We start from the raw sequence: 15201 nt of genomic DNA on the forward strand, positions 1-15201 counted from the left end.
CAGAACTTATCAGCATTGCATTCGTCATTTCTTTCAAAGTATGATTTTTCCATTCAACCACACCATTTGACTATGATGAATATGGTGGAGTAACTTCATGTCTAATACCATGTTGAGCATAATACTCACCAAATGGTGTTACATACTCGCCACCATAATCATTTCTTATTACTTTTATCTTTTTGTTAAGTTGATTCTCAATTTCCGTTTTATAGAGAATAAATTTCTCTATTGCTCCATCCTTGCTTTTAAGCAAGTATACATAGTAATATTTCATTTTATAATCAATAAAAGTCATAAATACTTATTACCACCTTTAGTCGGTACAAATTTCAAATCACATACAACTTAATATCACCTAGTCTACCATGCCACAATATGGACGACTCAAGCAAATAAACAGAAGAAATACTAGCTTTATTAATATCTTTTTGCTTTATAGTCATTAGATTTAGTTTGAATAAACCATTGACTACATAGCCCTTTTCCGCAAGCATTCCATACTTGGACAAAATAACTTTATCTGACTCAAACACTAAGCAAAAACCATGTTTGCTTAGCAGTGATCCACACACCAGATTCTTTCAAATGTCTAGAACATACAGCACATTGTTAAGAGTTAGCTCCTTTCCAGATATCATCTTAAAGACTATTATGCCCTCCTTATGGATTTCTGATGTGGCAGAATTTCCCATGAACAACTTCTCACCATTTTTAGATGGTTTGAAGGAAGTGAACAAATTCTTGTTAGAACATACATGACGGGTCACACCAGTATCAACCCACCATTCTGTAGGACTTGATCCCACCAAGTTCACATCAGAGACAACAATACTAAGGTCAATCTCATCAACCTCTCGAGTGATGTACTCCATCATTTGTGCCTCTTTGCTCTTCTTTCTTTTCAACAATCTACATTTCGCTACTCTGTGACCCTTCTTGTTACAGTTAAAGTACTTGTCTTGAAACTTAGCCTTCTTGGAGATCCTTCTTTTAAAACCCAACTTGGAATCTCTTCTAGTTTTCTTCTTGATCTTGGATCTTTGACCATGTTTCAAAATATTAGCCTTCACCATGGCCTTCAAAGACTTTTTATCAGATCCCCTATTATCATCTTCGATATGAAGCTTTCCAATAAGAGCCTCCATATCCATTTCCTTTATCTTGTGCTTGAGATAATTCCTGAAGTCTCCCCAACTAGGAGGTAGCTTCTCAATCATAGCAGGTACTTGAAAGGCTTCATTAATTATCATCCCTTCAACAAGTAGTTCTTGAATGAGTACTTACAACTCATGTACTTGACTCATCAATGGTTTTGAATCCACTATCACATAGTCCAAGAATCAGCTTACAATAAACTTTCCCGAACCTTCTTTCTCAGTTTTGCATTTGCGGTCCAAAGTTTCCCATAACTCCTTTGTTGATTTCATGCCACAGTACATTCCATACAAAGCATCAGACAGGCCATTTAAGACGTAATTCCGACATAAATAATTAGAATGCTTCCATGCATCCACCGCCATGAATGTCTCTTTATCACTCTTTTCATTACTTGGTGGTGCATCTACAGTCAAGAACCTCGCAAGGTTCAGTGTCGTCAAGTAGAATAACATCTTCTATTGCCACCTCTTAAAAAGTGTGCTCCATTGAACTTCTCTGGTCTCTCTGCATGATTTACAAAAGGAGGCAATTGAATCACACGAATCTAAGTGAGCATAATCACATAATCAATTAGTTGTTATTTTCTATCTTAACAAACTAATTATAACCAATTTCCAACAAGAAAACATAAAAAATGTGATATTATAGGTTTTTGTATTCACCACAAAATTTCTGTATACACCCATAAAATTACTGTATACACTTACAAAATTGCTTTATACACCCATCAGTGCTGACATCATCAATTAAACAATGATGACATTATTGCTGATGTCATGCTAATAGGTCACTATGCTGATGTGCCGATGACACATGGCATCCCCCTGTGTAGAGTGGCACTTGCCATGTGTCCACGGTGCTGACGTGGAGCCTGCGATGTGGCATCAAATGGTGACATGGCCACAGCCACATGGCATCCCTCGCTATCATAGCAGTCGAGCTGTCACACTCTAGAGGCAAACACGTGTCACCTTTCATAGCTCGGCACGTGGCATCACGGCTGGACAACACATGGCCTTGTGACTATACAACACATGGCCTTGCCACTATTCGCCACTTGTCATTGCTATGCTATACTGCATGGCACCACTCATATCATGACGCATGGCGAGCTTTAATCAATTGGGCAAATTTCATATGAGCCATGTTTCTATTGGGTTAGGTCTTGAGTTAAACAGCTGCCTGTTCTAAGTACAGGCTGGGCTTTCAAACTGAGCTAACACTAACAGAATTCAATCTCAAGCCCACTAACCCAGAATCCAACCCTTATCCATTTTTCTGACCCGTCATTAACCTCCAACTGGGTCGATTTTGACCCATTTTACTGATAAATGGGGTTTCAATTTTTCAACTAATTTCCACTATTCTGGCCACGAAAAACGATGGGAAAACCACCAAAATATTCATAAACTCATGGGCAATTAGTTTTATGGAAAAAAAAATTAATAAAACAAAAAATAAACATATGCTCATGAATTTTAAAGCCATGGGAAATTTTTTATTTACCAATACTGAAACAAACAAAAAAAATAAAATCGTGGGCAAGTAATTTTTTTGTTCGAAAACAATTTTAATAAACAAAAATAAACAAAATCCCAATAACAAATTCTTATTCATGGGTATGAAGGAAATAATTTTTTTTTTTTTCACAACACACAGATCACATACAAATCCAAAAAATTGACAACAAATATGTAAACAGATAAACAAATCCACATATATATACATAAGAGACTTGTCTTAAGATTGTTAGTAAATATGTGTAAGAATATATATGTAAATATATGTGGATGAATATTTGTAAATAAAAACATAAGGAAAAACACAAAATAAATTTGAACATGTATGCCTTTGATCTGATGAACTTCTAATCGACCTGTCCAAGGCTTGTGTGATACCACAGTTTTCTTAATACAATTTCCATCCTACTAGCGCAGATATTTATTGATAGTCATCTCCCAGGATACAACAAATGCAAAAGTTCTCAGACACGATATCACCAAAGCTTTTCTCTACGAACTTTCAGTGTACCTTTACTTACCACATTCACAATGCAAAAGATGCCAAAAATTCTTTTTCACTTTATTTTTCAACCTTAACTTGAGAGAGGAGATTGTATACACTATATTCTTCTTTCTCCAATACTCTCTTCTCCAAAAGGCTCAAAACCCAAAACCGAAAAACAATAAAAGCTCATTAAAGAACATAAAGACAATTTAATGCCCATTATGACAAATCATTCAAAAATTTTAATTAAAAACATTACAGAAAACATTCTTGGCAACCAAAAGGAGAGTGCAAGTAAGAGAAGTTTGAGAGAGAGAGAAAGAGGGATTTTGCTTCCATCGATGAGCATCGGATTCGAAAAAGATGGTTGCTCTTGGATGAACTTTGAACTAAGACTACTTCAGAGTGAGATCGCTTTGAAGGGGACTGCTTCGAACAGAGATCACTACGAAAACTTTTTCATCCTTCCTTTTCCATCAAAGAAAGGAGGTTTCGTTCGGTGGCAATGATAATCCTTCCTTTCCATAAGCAATGGAGAAGTAGAGTTGGTGATAAATGTCCAAAGAGAGAAAGGGGTTAGGGTTAGTTTGGTTTTTTTTTATTTTTTATTTTCTCTAAAGTATAACATTTTGAATTTTGAACTGTCTTGTTTTTTGTTTACCAACTTAACCAGTTGCCATTTAAACTAATAAAAAGGTTAAAATATTTCTTGCTATTTCATTGGGTTTCATTGAATGAATTTGATGCGAATCCGCCCGAGCTCGCACAACCGACAACTCACTAGGGTACTGATCCGATACGGATGAAGACTAGACCGATCATTAAGGCTCAAGCTAAGAGGTTTAAGGACAACCTTGCAACCTTTATCCAGAAAGTAATTCATTCTCAAAAGGGCTTGTCCATACCTGAAGATAAAAGACCCGTTTTAAGTATCCAAGTGGTGGAGGCTGATACATCGTACATTTTACATCGGACACCCATACATCAGACATTTTATATCGAACACCTTATATCGAACACCCATACATCGGACATTTTATATCAAACACCCATGCCTTAGACATCTGACCTTGGACTTTGGACATCAAACATAACTTAGTTCGGACATCAGGCAAACATAAGTTAGCTCGGACAGACATAAGTTAGCTCGGACATCAGACATAAGTCAGCTTAGTTGTCAAACTAGTCAACTCGTTTTCTAATTTGTGTTTGACTTTTTTTTTTGTTTTTATTTATTTATTTGCTGGACAAATAAGTTTAGGAAAGTTTTTATTTTATTATTTTGTTTGTAAATTAATTAATTTCTAATTGAAAATAACGGAATTCATTAATTAGATTAGGAAAAGGAAAGATTCGGTCAAGCTAGAACTCTTCATTGTGTGGCCGGTTTTTTCTAGGGTTTTTAGGGTTTATTTTGTTTCTTTCAAAGCCTATTTAAAGGCTTATTTTTCAATAAGAAGACAACTTTGATTTGATTGAGAAAATTATCAAAGACATATATATATATATATATATATATATATATATATCTAAGTTGAATAGCCGGTATATAAAATTGTCGCGTATCATCATGGAATTCTTTTGAGTTCTTTTCAAAACTTTAAAAAAAAAAAAAAAAAAAAACCATCTTTCATTCTCCTTATTATTATGGCTATTAATATAGTTAAATAATATTATAAAAAACCATCCGTGAAATAATCATATTTTTCCTTCTTATTATTAAAAATATTTCACACAAAAATTTCATACACTAATACATATTCATATACAGATATGTAATAAATAAAATTAGAAAATCATAATATATAGATTTCAATAACAAGATTGATCTTCTTAAGATATATGTAACCATAAATAAATAACCTTACAAGATAAAAATATATTTATAGGGTAAATCATAATAATAATAATAATAATAAATATAATTAAATTATATTGTGAAGATTTGATATGGTAAAGTAAATTACTTTCAGGGAATAAAATAAAGAAAAAGATAGTTAGAATAAAAAACATTAAGAAAAAAGATTTTATAATCTATGTATTAATATCTTTATTAGTTTGATATATTTATTTTATTGTTAAACAATAAAATTTTATGTATAATAATTAATAATGAGATTTATCTTCTTATTTATATAATCTATATATTAATATTTTTATTGTTTTGTCATATTTATTTTATTGTAAAATAATAAATTATGATATAAGATAAAAAAGTGTTTATAGAGTAAATAATAATAATAAAAAAGGTAATTAATTATATTATGAAGATTTAATATAAAAAAATTAATTACTTACAAAGAGTTAAAAAATAAAGAAAGATAGTCAAAATAAAAAATATTAAAAAAATTAATATCTTTATTGGTTTGTTATATTTATTTTTAAAGTAACAAGATTTTATATACAGTAATTAATAATGAAACTGATATGCTTAATTATACAATCTACATATTAATATCTTTATTGTTTTGTTGTATTTATTTTATTGTAAAATAATAAGATTTTATTTATGATAATTAATAATAAGATTGATATTCTTATTTTGTTTCTTTTTGAATTTTCAAAATGTAAGGTAAAAAGCGTATATGTAGTAAAAATTATTCTTATTATTAAAAATATTTCATATAAAAATTCTATACACTAATACATATTCATATAAGGATATGTAATAAATAAAATTTCATTGTAAAAATATTAATAATGTGGTAATTAATAATGAGAATGATTTTTTTACCAAGAAATTTAAAATGAATAATATATTTTTTTAATATTTTCTAAAAAAGTGCTTATTATATATATATATATATATATTAACAAAGGAAAAAACGCTTAAAAGGACTTTTATATATATTTAAAGTTGTTTTGAAAATATAATCTTAAAATTATGATAATATATTTATATATATATATATATATGTATGTATATATAGTTAGGCATTATATATAATTCATTTGTTATATATATATATATATATATATATGGTTAGATATTATATATAATTCATTTGTCAATGAAAATTTTATCATCTTCCTAGTAAAAATAAAAATAAAAAATAAAAAATATACAAAATCAATGATAACGAATATTATATGAATATATTCAAATTTATTATGCAGATTCTTGAACGATAATTGACATTCAAGTTCCATATTCTTTCTTCTTAGTATTAGGAAATTACGAGAATATCTCCATTTTTTAATTTTTTAATTTTTTTCATCTTTAATAATTAGGATGTCAAAACCTTCTCTCCATTTTTCTTATCCATACAAAATATTCAGACAACCTTACATTAAAAAAATAAAAATAAAAAGAAAAGGGGGAAAAAGAAAACTTCTCTCCAACTATAAAGAAGAAAATGGTTTAGACTAACTTCCATTGTTTACCCATTTGCAATAAAGAAAACTATTAAGAATATTAGAGTTTAAAATACACATAATTATATCCCTTTGCATGAGGCATCTACACTAAAAGTAGTAGAGAATTAGGAGAAATTACAAAAAGATATGAGTTTCAACTTCAATTGGATGAGATAACCATTTTATTTGTTTAATTCTATGTTGATATTGCTTAGATTTCATCTCGCATCCCCATCAATTGTAAATTTTAGCTGTGGTGTTGCCTTTGAATTTCTTAATTCTTTTCACTTATCAATAAAGATTATTTGAACATATTGAAAAAAAATAATCAAGGACAAGAGAAATAGCTACTTTTTTTTTCCTTTTTTTTTTGGTCTTTTCTAACATAATATGGATTTTAGGTGATTTACTTATGATATTAAGAAAGTTCAAAATCTAAATGGCTTTGGGCTTTCTCTTGACTTGAAATTGGACAAACTGTATAGAAATTAAATGTTTGCTTTATGTGGATTTGCATCTAATTTTAATAAAATTTACAAATGATGTCAAAAAAGATTGATATGTTCATTCGGGGTTGGTTTCCAGTTTTTCTTAATCCCATTATTATTTAACTAAAATTATGTCAAGCCCTTTTGGATTCAATATAATTATCAGCATCAAAATAGTTTGTTAGTTTATCTAATCTTTCAAATTATAAATTATGATTTAATATAAATATATTTATTGTTTAATTATGTATCAAATTGGACGACGTTAATATTCTTTCCTGTTGTTATCCCCACATGTTTTGGAAATATTTGTTAAGTTTTAAAATTTCTCTGCCAATTATTTGTTTGTTCCTTCATTAATTTAATTTTTATATTTTTTTATTCTTTTAAAATATTTGTTTTTTCCTTTTTTTTAGTGGGTTTTCTTGTTCACGAATCACCATCACTATTATTTGTTTTAGTAATCAATTATTAAAAAAATAAAACTTATCTAACTGATACTGTTTATTTTTAGATTACAAAATTTTTTAACAAAAGTCAATCATTTTTTTTAATAAAAAAATGAAAGGCAACAGTTTTTCTATTTTTTTATCATACATTTTTGATGTGGTTAAAATACTAACAATCGAAATGTTGCTAAATTTCATTGGGGCATCCTCATGAAATTTGTAATTAAATTAGCATTTAACAACTATTATTTTAGTCTTTTCTTTCTATGTATTTTTGTATTACATATTTATTTTGAGGTAAGAAATTACATGCTTTTATTTTTAATGAATTTGTATTTGATAAAAATAGTACATAAATGTTTGATTCATTAATTATAATATATAACCAATTTTTATTATATTATTTTTTAAAAAAATATATTATAATTAAGTTTAGAATATAAAATATATTACTGCAAAAATTTAATTTGGCCCACCAAATGTTTATTCTTGACTCTGTCGTGGGATTTAAGTGAATAGAGAAACAAAAAGGAAAATGAGAAAAAAAAAAAAAAAAAAAACTTGATTCTCTGTAATTCTATACTAATTTTAGTGCTATAGGTTTGTGAATTTTTTTATTGAAATAAAATGTCATTAAAAAAAAAAGTTGCAAAGGACAAAAAAAAAAATTTTGAGAAATCAAATGTCATTCTTAAACCAATATAGTAGAAGAAGGAACTTTTTTCTTTATTGGAGTTTTTGGTTAACAAAAAGCTAGAAGAGAAATAGAATAGGTACTTTTAGTTTTCTATATATAGTCTATTATTTAAAAAGAAGGTTCACCAAAAAAAAAAAAAAAAAAAGGAGTAAAAAACTACTATGACATTATGAAAAATGATTAAATTGGAGTTAATAATAATTAAGCTACTTAAAGTGTTTTCCTTTTATTTATTACTCATTAATAAGAATTTACTCTCTTAAACCTTTAATTACAATATAAAAGGCTAAGATGGCAAAAGATTTAACCGCAGAGAAAATGTACAGTAGAGAATTGTCAAAAAAGTTGGCTAAGATAGATCAATTGGCTTTTAATTCCATACAATATGAGTAGGGTTTGACCTAACCATAAAAAAAAAAATTAAAAACCAATCACTTTCATCTTTTCACTTATATATCCTTTTGAAGGACTATAGCGCCCATTATCTCTCAATTTTCACTTGATAACGTAGTTGTTAATTTAAGAAATTTAATTATTTATTTTATTTAGTTTTTTGGATATTTTGATAATTATTCAAGGATAAATTGTTATTTCATACACTTTTGTCGTTATCCCAATGTCAAATTAGGAATAGCATTTGTCAAAACAGTCAAATTTATTTTGCACAAAAAATTCGTAATAAATGTACCAACAAAGAAAAGAGCAAAAATGAAAAGAATATAGAACAAATCTCAAAAGCATCAAATATCATATTGTATATATGATGATTAGATTATTTTTTGTTTATTTCTTTATTGATTTAACCTTTATATTTGGAAGCTTTTTTCATATATATATATATATATATATATTATAATATATTTATAATTTTCTATTTAGGCCATCATTTTGTATTTCAAATGCCCATCATTATTATTATTATTATTAGAAATTATTATGTTACATAAATGATTAATCAGAAAGTGAGAATACAATATAGTAAAAAAGTCGAAAATTTTTATATTAATATATTTATAAAGAGGACACATAATTTATAAAGCTTTTTTGTAGAAAGTCCATGCTATACAAATACAAATATATATATATATATATATATACATACATGTTTTATACAATAATTTGCAATTTCACTTTGTACGTGGTCACAGTAAAACATATTTGAATAGTCTACAGAAAATGCACCATCTCAAAGAGCTTTAAATGATTGTTTTGTTTCACCAAACACATAGGCTATTTGTCAAAGTCAAAATTTTTTAAGTTAATCATATAGTTGCTCAAGAACCCCAGTGAGTAATATAATATATGATTTGATTATTTATTTATTTATTTTATATTTTATAAAAATTCATAACATTAAATTAGGTTTTGAAGTTCTAAAAGGTAAAATTTACTAATGAAAAAGATCAATTTTGTGGCAGTTTTGCAAAGAGAAGGAAGATGTTGCAAATCTATATAATATATAAAAGAAGAATCGTATGCGACATATGTCAGCATATAGTTCTTTTAAATTCCCTCCAAAAACATATTTTTTATTTTTATTTTACTTTATTTATTTATTATTATTTATTATTTATTACTCATTATCTTATATTTTATGGATAAAATCAAATATATAAAGTTAATTTTTGATATAACTTTCCATAACTATCAAACAATTAATATTATTATATATGGAAATAATTTTAAAATAAATTTAAAATAATTAAAATATTTCATTTTATCTTATTTACCAAATATATATTTGTATCATTTTAAAATTATATATATTTCAATTATTATAATTATTATTATAATATTATATTATATTATATTACTGTGGTTGATTCACAAAAAGGTATTGTGGCTTCTTTGGCTAATTATATATTATAAAATATATATAATAATAGAATCATAGCCTAATTATGGCCTAATATATATTATAATAACGTATACTAAGATGTACTTTTATATTTAATATTTGATTTTATTTTATTTACCAAATAAGTTAAACATATTTGACTATAAATATGTAAGTGACATCTCCGGGTTATTTAAAATTTTGGTATTCAATATTTTGTTAGTTTTTAATCTCTTATATTATGTTTTAGTTGTTAAAGTTTTTTTTTTCTTTTATTCTTTAATTTCAATATTTTTCTTTTATGGATCCTAAACATGATCGTGTTAATCATAAGCATGGACGTGAGTCATGCTATGGATTTTGATTGAAATTGAAGATGTTGAATCAAGGCATGATGATCAAAAAGACAAAGATGCTTCTGATGAATAATCCTTGATTATTGATTCACCTTTGTCTATCAACTTTTCAAGACGATGGAGAAGAAAAAGATAAAAAAGAGACGACGCAAGAGATTATTTAGATCGAGGGCATACAAGAAAGAGCAATACGATCATGCAAGCAATTAAGTGGTGCCGAAATTTCCTGACTTTGAAATAAGTTCATTGAATAAAAAGCAACTTAAGGAGATTAAGCGTTTATACTAGATATTATAATTTTTTTTTCTTATTATGCTTTTTTTTCATTGGGATTGAAATTAAAAACATATATTTTTATTTTAGTTAGTATAAATTATAATATAGTTTTTTTGACGTAGACAATATTTTTGTTTTTGTAGTTGGTTAATATAATTATTTCGGTATTCAATATTTTGTGGTTTGTTTTTGTTGTTTTAGCTTAATTTCTCTCTATTAGGTAACTCAATTTTTTAAGAAGAAAGTAGTGGGAATAAGAACAAATAATTTTTTTATTCATCTATAGACAACTCTTAATTGCATCCAGTTGGTAAGATGTGTTGTGTGGATATTATAATATCACCAATTATATTTATCTTAATTAAGTGCTGAAACATGGGATTATCCAGTACCAATAGCGATTTGATAATACTATATATGTTTCAACTTTTTGAATTTTTCTTTTCATTTTTTTGGAAAGGATTCTCTCAAATTAAAGACCCTAGAATTAACTAATTGGATAATCGCTTACTAAAATAGGAGTAATCTCTAAATTCTAATTGTTAGTATACATATATATATATATATATATATATATTTTTGATACCACTTATAAATTAAAATAATATATAAACTAATAAATTTAATTTTAGTTTTTATAAAACCATTTGTACAGGTTCCAAATAAGATAAAAAAAAAATTATATATAATCTGCACAAATAAATAAACAAACCTTCTGAAAATACATATTTAACCTAAACCCTAAACCCTAAACATATATAAATAAAAAATAAATTAAAGAAATTAATTATTTCAAAGAATTAATTAAATAGGTCAACATTTTTTTAATTTGAATTCAATAAATAATTTACCCCAAAAAATTCTCTACCCAACTCTATCGTCCATGGTAAGCATATCTAATTTTCTCTCTTCTATTTTTTATGAGTATTTTGATAACATACCATTGGAAGAATATTTGGTTTACCATATTATATAGAATAATCTTCCCTAATTTTAATTATATTACAATAGTTACTTTTATTGGCTTTTTTATTTTTGTATTTTTCCTTATTTGGATATCATTGAAGAATCATAACCATTTTGGGATTTTTTCCATGTATATAACAATATATGTATAGATTGTTCATTGTTACTTATATGTATATATAACATAGTATTCTTTTTTTTATTTTCCTTCCTTTTTACAATGCATAATTTTTCAAAAATATAAAAAAAATAAAAATAAAAAATAAAATAAAGAAATTAACTACTAATAAGGAAAATGTTGACCTATTTAATCAATCCTAAAACTATTTTAATTTTAATTATTTTACTTGAGGATAAATATCAGTTTATCTCATAAATAATCTTTTTCCATGATTATGATAATTTGAGAGCATTGTTTGTCATGTAAGTTATTGTTACATAGATTTCTTCGAATATATAATAGTTATTTTTATTGATTTTTTTTATTTTTTCATTTTTTCCTTATTAAGATGTCATTGAAGAATCAAAATCATTTTAAGATTTTCACCATGTTAGTTTTTCATGAACTTTGTGTTTGCTCAACAAGTAAAAAATATTTTGTATATTTTTTACTTTTTAAGTTCATAGAAATAGGGAACAGTTTATTAGATAATCAAGTAAATATATGTATATACATGTATAACATAGTATTCGATACTTTGCAAATTTCCAAGATTATAAGCATGTGACAGTGAGTGTGATTCATAACTTTACATGTATATTGTTCACCATTTCCTTCATTTTTAGATAATAAAAATATATGGAAATTAATAAAAATATCTTTTTATTTGGATATAAAAAATATAATATCATAAATAATAGTTGTTAAACATAGCGAAATAAGATTTATATTTAAAACAAATTATTAATTCATTTAACTTTGAATTTGAATTTTATAGATAGAAAAATTAAATAGGTAAACATTTTATAATTTAAATTTCATAAATAATTTATCTTATAAGGTAAAAATGTTTTTATAGGATAAATAATAATAATAATAATTAAATAAAAAATAATTAAATAATTAAATTACATTATGAGTATCTAATATATGGAAATTAAATATTTGTAAGGAGTTAAAAAATATATTTGAATTTGAATTTGAATTTGAATTCTATAAATAAATAACATTTGACTTTAAATTTAATTATATAAATACATTTGAATTTGAATTAAAATTTCTTAGATGGGAAAAAATGGATAGGAAAATTTTATAGATGGCAAAAAATAGATAGGTAAATATTTTTGAATTTGAATTTTATAATTTAATAATATTATATATAGAGATCAAATCTATAGTTATTAACAAATTTTTATATTATATAATAAAAAACAAAAGAGATCCAAAGATACTTATTAACAATAAAACTTTTAAATAGGTTTTAAAATATGATTAATTATTTTTAAAATCTATCTATTATGGTTACACATATCGTGCATCGCACGGAATGAATACTAGTTTGTCAATAATATATCCTAAGTTACAAATAAGAAATGATTAAAGATATTAATTTGTAATAAAGATGGAGAACCATCAATTAACCACTCATATGGTCTTCAACTAAGTTTTTCAAAATTTAAATTAATTATATTGAATTGAAAATTTTAGATTAATGTTATTTTTATAATGCTTTGTATTTGTTTTAATTATAATTCATTTTCATAACTTATTATCAAAATAATGTGTTGCAATTATAATGTCATGCATCATACAAATCTATGGCTAGTAGTATATAAAAGTTGAATAGTTAGTAAATAAAATTGACATTTGTCGTTATGGAGTTTTTGGAATTCCCTCTAAATCATTAAAAAAAAAAAAAGAAAGAAAAACACTCTTCTCTCATTTTTTTAATTATTTATGACTATTAATATGGTTAAATAATATTCCAAAAAACTCATCCATGAAACAATTATGTTTTTTTCTTCCTTATTATCAAAGATATTTCACAAAAGAATTCCATGCACCGAAACAAATTCATATATAAATATGTAATAAATGAAATTTCAATATCATTAACATATAAGTTTCAATAACGAGATTGATATCCTTATTTGATCTTCTTAAAATATATGCAACCATAAATAAAATATATTATAAGGTAAAAACATGATTATAGGATAAATAATAATATAATAATAAAGGTAATAAAATTATATTATGAGGATTTAATATTAGGAAAATTAATTACTTGTAAAGAATAAAAGTAGTCAAAAAAAAAAAAACATTTTATAATTTATATATTAATATATTTTTTGGTTTGTTATATTTATTTTATTATTAAATAATAAAATTTTATGTGTAGATTACTAATGAAATGAATATCTTTATTTATATAATTTATATCTTATTATCTTTATTGATTTATTATCTTTATTTTGTTATAAAATAATAAATTACCTTACAAGCTAAAAACATGTTTATAGTGTAAAAAATAATAATAATAATAATAATAATAACAATAACAACATCAAAGGTAATTAAATTATATTATGAGAATTTAATATAGAAAAATTAATTAGTTTCAAGGAAGAAAAAAAAATCTAGTCAAAATAAAAAATAATAATCTATATATTAATATCTTTATTGGTTTTTTTATATTTATTCTATTGTAAGATAACAAAATTTTATATATGGTAATTAATAATAAGATTAATATCCTTATTTCTATTATATAATATATACATTAATATTTTTATTGCTTTGTTATATTCATTTTATTGTAAAATAATATAATTTTATTTAATGAGATTGATATTATTATTTGGTTTCTTATTAAAATTTTAAAGTATAAAGTAAAAACATGTATATAATAAAAATATTCTTATTATTAAAGATATTTTACATAAAAAATTTATATAGTAATACATATTCATATATGGATGTATAATAAATGAAATTTTATTATAAAATAATAAGATTAATATACGGTAATTATCAATAAAGTTGATCTCCTTATCAAAAAATTTAAGATGAATAATGCATTTTTTAATATTTTTCAAAAAGTATATATATGTATATGTTAACAAAGGAAAAAAAAACATTTAAAAAGGACTTATATATATATAGTTAAAATTGCTTTTGAAAAGTAATCTTAAAATTATAATATATATATATATAGTTAATTATTATAAATATTTCATTTATCAGTAAAAATTGTACTATCTTCTTAGAAAAATAAAAATATACTAAATCAATGATAAAATATATTGTCTATATATATTCGAATTTATGAGGCAGATTATTGAAAGATAATTAACATTCAGTTTTCATTTTTGGGTATTTGAAAGATATTATGATTGAAAGTCTTATGGGATTTTGAGTATTTTATTGTTATTTTTCATGAAGTATAAATTTGATAATTTTAACTTTAAATTTATCATGTTAAGAAAAAGAACTCATGTAAAAGGAAAAAAGAAAAAGATTCGGTTCTTTTTCTTAATCATCAATCCACTGCTGGGTATAATATAAAATAGAAATTTCAAAAATTTTACACTTTAGATTTTTCATTTAATAAAAGTACTTTAAAATCATTTATATTTTTTATGTTTAGATATTCTATTTAATAAA

The 15201-nt window shown here is 24.4% G+C and overlaps 1 protein-coding gene across 1 annotated transcript; it reads right to left on the minus strand.

Annotated features, from left to right (window-relative positions):
* Positions 1–584: 584 nt before the first annotated feature.
* LOC132799788 (uncharacterized) lies at positions 585–1613 on the minus strand. The gene is made up of 2 exons (XM_060812454.1): positions 1370–1613; positions 585–1255 (listed from the first exon to the last, which is right to left on the minus strand). Exons 1-2 carry the CDS (start codon positions 1611–1613, stop codon positions 585–587), a joined length of 915 nt encoding a protein of 304 aa, XP_060668437.1.
* Positions 1614–15201: the final 13588 nt, after the last annotated feature.

Source organism: Ziziphus jujuba, chromosome 1, assembly GCF_031755915.1.
Source record: "Ziziphus jujuba cultivar Dongzao chromosome 1, ASM3175591v1".
Taxonomy (NCBI): domain Eukaryota; kingdom Viridiplantae; phylum Streptophyta; class Magnoliopsida; order Rosales; family Rhamnaceae; genus Ziziphus; species Ziziphus jujuba.